General features: G+C 42.4%; 1 protein-coding gene across 5 annotated transcripts in view; it reads right to left on the bottom strand.

Annotated features, from left to right (window-relative positions):
- Positions 1-3,010: 3,010 nt before the first annotated feature.
- Positions 3,011-9,157, bottom strand: part of LOC6901756 (uncharacterized) — an 81,649-nt gene continuing 75,502 nt past the window's right edge. The window contains exons 1-5 of one of the 5 annotated variants that reach the window (XR_004469971.1): positions 7,741-7,755; positions 3,931-4,062; positions 3,829-3,870; positions 3,545-3,749; positions 3,116-3,473 (exon numbers count right to left, since the gene is read on the bottom strand). Coding sequence is in view for 3 of the 5 variants with exons in the window: in XM_033382806.1 (XP_033238697.1) it covers positions 3,030-3,473 (444 nt within the window). In the remaining 2 variants the exon portion in view is untranslated. Of the gene's footprint in view, positions 3,474-3,544; positions 3,767-3,828; positions 3,889-3,930; positions 4,063-7,740; positions 7,756-9,157 lie in introns of those variants that run through there. The other 4 variants (XR_004469972.1, XM_033382804.1, XM_033382805.1 and 1 more) reach the window with 4 other exon arrangements.

The raw sequence follows: 9,157 nt of genomic DNA, 5'->3' as shown, positions 1-9,157 counted from the left end.
TGCCGCTGCTGTTGCTTTTCTAACTGCTTGCCGCAAAATGGCTTTTGCAGGTGGCATAAATTTTCCAGCTAATCATAGAAAACAGAGACACTGCCTCGCTGGAAGGTATGGGTCGGTGGAATACACATACTACATATGTACGTAAATACATACTCGCACTTATCCTGGGGAGGCCATAAAAGTGCGCTAATGTTAACCCGTTGCGTTTGTGGCTCCTGTTTGAATTACAATGCCTCATGCTGCCGCACCCCCGTCCTCGTCCCCGTTCCCGTCCCAGCACCTGCACCACACAGACAGAGGCACAAGCACAGATATCCTATCCACGTGTGCAGAGTGGGATGTGTGTGGGTTGGATTTTATGCTGTTGGCATGATAATTTAATTACAGCTCTGGGATTGGGTTTGCGGCAAGGCGGCATCAATCTGGGGCTTAGACAAGACTATTTTCCCCATACATACTCCCCATACTCGTAGCTGCCCGGCCTCCCGCGCCGCTCTCTCTGGTATCTTATGCCTAACACCTTTTGGCCAATCTTGGAGTCACGATAAAAAACGTGGCAGCAGCAACAAGGAGAAACAACCAAAACCAAGAAAATCACTTTTCGAGTGGGTGTAGAGCTATAACCGCTAGTCGAATGGGGCATACTCTCAGAAAATATATCGAAATGGAATGAAATGGAATTAATGAATGATGCAGTTCTTTATAAATACATGCATATATACTAGTAGATCGAAACATTTACATGTATTTGCCTGTTGCGATTGCTTTTATATACATATATGTAGATCTAGAAGAAAAAATAGATCTGAATACACCTATCTGTGGATGCAATGATCCTCCCTGAACATATAGCTGATGTATGCCGTCCATTTTGTAGGATTTTGTGCCCTTACAGGGTATAATTATATATTAAATTAAGCCATTTGCATGCGCGTATTTTCGGGCACCATGCCCCATCCCGCCCTTGGCCGGGACTGTGTTGTAGATTATTAAAAATTATGTCTCACAGTAGGACATGCAATGCTCCCAGCTCTCCCCACAGAGCTACCCCTTCTAGGCCCCTGCCCTTGCCTCACAGCCGTGCCATTCCATCTTCTGTCACATAGGCCACATTAACGTGCCACCGACGACGCAGCGGCTGAGATAAGAAGCAGGCAGCAGTTGCAAAAATAATATAATGCTTCTTTTTTTTTTGAGGAGGGGCATACTCCTTCTCTTCGTCTTACCCCGTGTCTTTTTGTTGCCCTTGCAGAGGGTAATGTAAGTTTTGATTCCTTTTTGCATCCTTTCGATCCTTTAAGTATAATGCATTTCTGAGCACTAGAAAAATGTTTTCATTGATGTCCGCTTGGTTCTTTCCACAGAAGAGCTTTTTCTGAAATATTGTTGCATTTATTTTCGGTATAAACAAATCCTAAAAAACCATATATTTATTTGAACAAAGAATCTGTTAGAGCATCTAAGGCTTCGGTCCCCGAAACGAGTCTTCCTTTCGTGTTTTTTTTTTTTTTGTGATTATTATTGTTGGGTTGGCGAAAATCCACGCAAAAATTATATTTTGACATTTTTCAGCGAAATGGGAATGGAGTTGAGGGGCCAGCAGCAGGATCAGGAGAACGAGAAGAAGCCTACATATGTACATACTTGTACATGGAAAAAAGATAAAGAAGCAAAACAAGAAAATGCAGCTGTGGAAATTGTGGAGAAGAAGAGGTCTGGTCGTAACCCTAAACCAAAGCGAAATGCACTTTGGGGGTCTGGAGGTCTAGAGGTCGGTTCTTTTGTTGCCCTACGGCCCGGCGACAAAGAATTCCCATTCTATGGGGACCTAAGCGATAGGAATCTATGCAGATATGCAGGTGAATGTGTCGAACAATATGATTTTATCGGTGAAGTAAACAACTAACTCATACATCTGGAAAATGTAGGATAAATCTCGAATATATCTTGGCTTCTAGCCTTTTCAGCGACTCTTCCATTTGAGTGCAGTGTATCCAGGTTCCATTGCTGCACACATGGCGGTGGCAGCCCTGGCAACCCGCTCTAACGCTCATCGTGGTCATACCTTTGGGACAGCCTCGTCCGAGATTTGTTTAACTAAATTTATATTCTAAATGTTGTCTGTCGTGTGGTTGGGTTGTGCTTTTCCCTCTCTGCGTTGCTGCACCATGGATACCCTGGTCTCTGTGACATAAGCCGCGCTGCTTAGTTTTAAAAACTTATTTTAATGCTGGAATTTCCATTTTTTTTCGGGCAACGCCGTTGTTCTTCCTTCCAGCGACAGTTTGTTGTGGCGACCTTTTGTGATTTGGGCCTGGCCAGATGTCCCGAATACATTTAAATTGTTCGCTTCGCGAGCAGTGTGTCCTTCTGGGGTGTCCAAATCCTTGGTAAATGTAACACTACGGTCGAGTCTCGGCTGCTGCTCCAATCTGCTGTGCAGCTCAAGGCATCGGTGCTGGGGCTGGAAAACACAGATTCCTTAGGGCAGGGAAAACTGGCTCAATATGCTTACGTTCGTTCTCAATTTCTTACCGTCAATAGTGAATGTTATAGCCAATATCTTTCCCAAAGTAGCATCAACGCGTTTACTTTCTTACTTTACTTTTTTACTTTCTTAACGGTTGTAAGAGATCTAGCATTTCTAGAAGTGCCCAAGCCCACACTCTGCTGATCTATAAATCATCTTTTAAAATGTTCCTACAAATCTCCCAAATTAGATATCGTCATATCTGTCGAACCGCGTACAGTGTTCTGTTTCTTAATTAATTAATGTATTGTGAAATGTAGTGATGTAACCTAAGGAGTCCTACGGTGAGGTCGGTTAGGTCCGTTGCTGTTGTGAAGGATTTACCTCAAGGAACTTAACATTTAGTTACATTAATGTGTGCTGAAAATAGCATTGTTCACTCTAACATGTATTTTTTTGGAGGAATCGAAAATATGAGTACACTTTTTGTTAACTGTTCAAATATAATAAGAAATTTATGGAAAACATTTTAGAAAATAAACATTAACAAACAAATTGATTAGAAACGACGCTTCAATAAATCAATGGCTTGCTTAATGCCATTTTGCATCTTGAAAATCCCACTCTCCGTTGTCTTAGTTATAGTTTCCTTTTGCTTCTGCAACTGTCCGTTGAAGTTATCCATTCCAATCATCAGTGCCCCTTTGAAATCGAACTTCTTTTCCTGTAGTATCTCCTTCAGATTCAGCATGTTTTTCCCAAGCTTAGCCAAATCCCCCAATATGTCCAGGGGGAGTTTGTGAGGAGGCATCGGCAGCACGGCATCGTCTGGGTTTTCTTGCTTGCCCTCATACGTCTCGACAACTGGCCCACGAGGACGTATGTCCTTGGGCGACACGGGCAAAGAGCTCTGCGGCATGGGCAAAGAGCTCTGTGGCATGGGATCGGCAATAAGCTGGTTAAAGCGCAGCTGCTGAACACAGACAGCTGGAAGTCGCAGCATCTAGTTAAATATTAGGAAGGAGAGCGGTATGTCAAGCTAATCAATGGTTATGCAATGGTTATTGTTCTTACCTTGTTACTATCAATGGGTTTCTTTAAGATAAACAAAAATGTTTCCGGGTTAGATGTTATTGGTTTGAAGTCCAGCCGTGAATGATTTTTGGAGACTTTTTAGAAACTAGCACATTGACATATATCTTTCATTTATTTCAAGCTTGCTTTGATTGATGATTTTCAGCACTTCCTATGATTCATCTCTACTTGATTACTGCGATTACTGTAAGAGAGGTTGGGCTATAGTACTGTGAATACGGAGATCACTGTAAGAGGCGTTAGGCTATGGTAATTATACTTACTTTTTGCCTGGTTTAGAATCCAGTCCTCTATTTATTATTTATCTATTGTTGGAAGTTTTACTATGTAAAATGTCAGACTGTTATTCATTTTTCTTTACTTACTATGCTATCCGGTAGAAAAATATATATGTTTATTGATGATTTGACTTTTACTTCCAAGCGGCTTGGATCTTTTTTCGGATATTCCTTTTTTAAAAAATATAAATATTTTTGTTCCGTCTCCGAGCTGTTCTGCTGACGACAGTTAGTTTTAGAATGATTTTGTGAGATTCAAAATATTGAATGTTGACTGTAAATACATATATTCAATGGGCACTATGATGGCTTAAATCTGAAAATCTATGAACCGAATAGTTGTGTATGTAGATTGTTTTCTAGACTGGTAGAATGTTTTACCCTCAAGTGTTGCGAATCATCTGAAGACTTTGAAAACTTCGTCGTAGAATCAGTAAAAGATCTTGTTCGCTGTTTGTTCGGATAATTATGAATAACAAGCCCTTGGGGACTGGGGGAGCATAAATAAGCCTTTTTACGGGAAGAATTTACCAATAAATGCTTATTAAATGCTCTGGTCAGGGGTAAGAGGTCAGAGGTCTCTCCGCATAGTCCGCTCTCACAATATCAATAAATTAATATCTGATTTTGTACTCTAACAATATGTGTGCGGGAGATTGTACTTAATTATTGTTTTGTTGATTATTTCCCGCTCACTCTTCCTCAGCTGATGTATGCATGGCAAATGTTTGTCTCGCTCTATTCTGATTTCATTTCAGTATAGTTTGTTGGATTTTTATAGTTTTGACCTAAACAAATAGGCGAAAATCGCGAGCAGCATCCGTACATGAGAGCCTGCCCCAGTGGGACGGATGAGATTTGTGTGGGGTCCTGGTATGGGTCTGGGCCTCGGTGAGTGGGTTACCGTGGTTTTTGGGTTCATACATTTCCAGAACGCAGGAGGACGCTGTTTGTCCGCTGTTTGCTGTGGATGCGATGCGGTAGTAAAATCGTTGCTGCTGTTGTTTCTCTTGTTGTCGGGGGTATTTGCTAATCGTTGGTGGATTTTGGTGTCGCTTTACACTTGACGATTTGATGCATTTTTGATTGTTGTTCTGTGGTTCAAGTGTTTACAACTTTGAAGGCTGTTATTCTTCTAGATCTTTGACATAAGACAATCACCAATCAAAAAGATATTCTCCTCTGGTCTTATAGAAGGTTTCGTTACGTTCATTTTTGGCCAAGTTTTGTGACGTTTCGTGGCCTTTTCGCTGGTTCGATCGTGCAGTGGAGCCCCAAAAGTTTCTGTGGCATTAGCTAAGCTTGCTCGCGCCTTTTTCTCCTGGTGCGTGTGCTTTTGATTGTTGCAGGTATCCGCATCCGTGGAGGGGGTGGGGGGTGGGGCAGGGAGGGAGCAGCAGCAACGACACCTTTGAGTGAAATAAATGATAATGGCCCCAATGATTATGCATCAGCACGTTTCTCATCGCGACAGCACACACCGACACACACAGAAAACTTGTGTGGGAAAGGATTCCGGCGGAAGTTGGTTTACCGTTTACCCGTTTTCCCGGGTACCGTTTACTGTTTTTAGCTTTGTGGCTTCCTGTTTCTGTTGTTTTTGCACCTCTCGCTCTCTCTATCTTTGTTGCTGTTGCTTTCGACGTTCTTGTTGTTGTCCTTCACCGCCATTCGCGCGATTTGCCAAACAAATTACAAATTGGGTTTAACTACTATTTTTTTTACTCTTTGCGATACCTAATACTCAGAGGATTTTAGGCAGAGGGTATACTAGCTTTGTGTAGCTTTGGTTAAAGTTGGGAAAGGGCGACCATAGAATGAACGGTGCCCTCGATCGGTTGTAATAGAAAGAAGTTACTACATTCTAAAACATGGAACAGTCAGAATCAAGATTTTTCCATTCTCCAAGCGAAATATTTTTGGGCAAGAAGTGCGCTTCCATTTCCAAGAGGATGTCTGGCCAAAATATAAGAGTTTGATTTAAATAGATGCTGTTTTCTTTATGTTTCAGGCCACATAAGCTATCGAACTGGAGACATGTCAATGAGTAGCGCGTCTTCTATAGTCCATAGAATATCGACACTCCAACCCCGTTGTTGTCACTGCATGGGAGTAGATGTTATGTGTGTGAAAGGGGGGAGGGGGGGCCGGGGTTATTTTTTTCGCTGCCATCGCATTTTGCCTGGTCCAGTGTGGCCGGCCACCTTTCTGCGGTTGCCCGGCTCGGGCTTCCCCTCTCTACGGTATTTTTTATTGTTGTTTGATTTTCGCGGTCGCGCGTTTGGCTTTTCATTTCATTTAACACGCCCGCCAATGTTTTTGCGGCGTTGGCTGTGTCAACATATCGCTCGCCAGCCCCAGTCCCAGTCCCAGCGATCCTTTCGCCAGGACGCACTTTTTGCCCCATGTTAGAAGTGCACTAGAACCCCCCGCTCGTCAGGTGGTTGAGGGTCTCGTTTTGGCGCTGGAGTGGTATCAGCTGGGGTTGGGTCTCGGCTAGGACGGTAAAATATCAACATTGGAATACATTTGCCAAATTCAAATGCACAAAAAAGGGTTTTCGAAATGAGAAAAGGCGCTGAAAACGCCGTTTGTTTATATTTCAAGAGGACTGGAGGTCAGTCGATGATTAAGAAGGGTGCGTACAAATAGAGCTGGGAGAAATTGGGGAGAAAAAAAGCTAGGAACCCAAAGAGCATCCTTTTGTGATAAGCATTCTGCACTACAAAAAGTACTTTTCTGAATAGTGATGGCTTCTTAGATGTCCCGACTAGAGCTTTTAGTTAGTTAGATTTCCATGATATTGAGTTGGGAAAAAACCTTCAAATATTTCGTTTTCAATGCCGAATCGAAACTGGAGGAGGATTCCAAATATGAGTACTGCTATATGTCTGAGGATGCATAAGTAACCCAGGAAAACCATGAACCCCATTCGTATATAAATGGAACCCGCAAACCGTTTGCCCGCCATCCACCACCCACCATCCACCATATCAATCTCATGTTCCGGAAAGGGATATACCCAACCCTATATTGTTTTTTTTTTTAGTTTAAGGCCAAAGGAAAAAATTCACAGCGTATATAAATTTTATAGTAATTTGCGCATTTAATTAAAATTATGATAAAAGCATGCAAAATATTTCACAAGCTTTCAGACTTGTACTCGTATGGCCAGGACTCAGATACATATATACATACATGTATATATCAGAGCATATACACATACATATGTATAAATCGCAGATGGGAGCAAAAAAATGTGAATAAATGCGGGGACACAAGAAAGAAGCGGGAGAAGAAATTAAAATAAAAATTGCTCATAGCAAAAATCTTGCGCTGTAATTACATCATTTATGCAGGACGAATATGTCGTTGTGTTTTTCGCTCCCTGACCCACTCCTATGCCGGGATCCGGAAAAAAAACCCCCGGACAACGCGTACATATGCCAAGCATGTGTGCATGTGTTGGTGGCAGCCGGCAAATGCCTTTCAAATAAATACGAAACGGTCAGCGGAATAATAATCAGCAGAGACTACTACAACCACGACCAAGACCACGACTACAGCGACGACGACGACGTGGAGTCTCAGTGTCTCAGTGACAAGGCGACACGTACAGTCCCAGTCACAGCACGGGCCTTGGATACCGGAATACAACGAAGAGATCAGCGTTACGCTGTCTACAACAGGAAGCGGATATGTACAACACAAAGACAGAGAGAGAGAAAGAAGCCATAGAATGTTTGGGGCAGCTGCATGAACTTTTCAGAGCTCTATAAGGATAAAGCTTCTAGAGGATCGTGTCGTTGTGCTCATGTACATATGAGTTTTCAATCGTAATGCGAGTGTTAATGCACTTAAAAACTATAACATATTCTTTATTATTCAAACACTTACATTGTTTTTGAATCCAACTCTTTTCACTGTTTATCAGAAATGTTGTTTACTCGTCTACGACTTGAACTATAATGATTTTATTCATATGAAATGTTGAGTTCAAAAACGTAGCCTCTCTCTTTTGAAATTTATAAATTAATCATATCAGAAAATCAAGTAAAAGTGGAAGGAATTGACAGAAATCAGGTTAATAGTTGGAAACACTGGCCAAAAAGCTGCTTTAATCAGTTTCCATGAAAGAAATATAACAAAAACAAAAAATATTGTGTTAGATATCCAATAAATTGCACAAAAATGATATCTATATCCCCTTTTGATCTGCAGCAAAAAATAATCGAAATTAGGTCGCCGTTGGCTTGGTCGGTAACTGCTTAACGCGTGTGAATAGTTTTTGACTGCTTGATCGGCTTTCACTGCTCTTGACTGCTTGCTAGAGTGTAGAGCAGCAGTGTTTTGGCATCACTGACTAATAGAAGGGGTCTCTTTTTCTCTCGTTCTTCTCTCTCTCGCTCGCACACTCATTATTAACTGCTGTTGCCTTTGTGCCACGCCTCCCCTTTCTCCGCCTTCGTGGTCGGCATACATTTAATATGAGAAAATGGTTTCAATTTTTTATACGCTCATTTTTCTATGCTATGCTTTGCTAAGCACACACAAAAAACGCATAATGCTCGAGAGTGTCCTGTGGGGGGCGTTGGGGGAGTGGGAGTTGCCTCCTGCAGGAGAGAGGGCTTGGGGCTCTATTCGTGCTGATGTCGCCGCGATACTTCCGCCAAAGTGGCACAAACAGTTGCACAAAAAACCAGAAGAAAAAATTACATATAATATTATATATCAGAGTTGCGATTGCTCTCGTGCCAGCTGCTTGTGGGATGCAAAATGTACAACCAAAAATAATGTATTGTGAAAAAAATGGTATATATCAGGACTCGTATGCATATACATACATACGTGTATATCCCTGCACATATGAATGTAAAAGAGCACTAATTTTGTAAGGACACGCGCTCCACGGGACGGACGGCCAGCTCACGTAGGAAGCAGAGCGAGGCATGTGGCACATAAGTAGACGACGACTAGGACGACGGACGGTTACGGCGATGATACGAGTGTAAAAAAACGCGGACATACATACGGACTAGAACCCATGGATACGAGTACACGCTCGCGGACACATACACAGATGCGTACGCTAAATGGCCGCTGGCCGCTGGCTGCTGGCTGCTGGCCCTGGCATGGCCATCGTCATCTCTCCATGGCGGCTTCCGCTTGTGCATATTAAGCGTGAAGGATAATAATTTTACACACACCCAACCCTTCCGTCCGTCACTGGTCCGCCCACACCCACACACACACACACACACACACACAAACATAAAGCATAGTACTGCCTTTTTTTCGGATAGCAAAAATGGGT

The sequence above is a fragment of the Drosophila pseudoobscura genome, chromosome X, assembly GCF_009870125.1.
Source record: "Drosophila pseudoobscura strain MV-25-SWS-2005 chromosome X, UCI_Dpse_MV25, whole genome shotgun sequence".
Lineage (NCBI taxonomy): Eukaryota > Metazoa > Arthropoda > Insecta > Diptera > Drosophilidae > Drosophila > Drosophila pseudoobscura.
The sequence above is the reverse complement of the archived record's forward strand: the minus strand, read 5'-3'. Positions and strand labels throughout refer to the sequence as shown.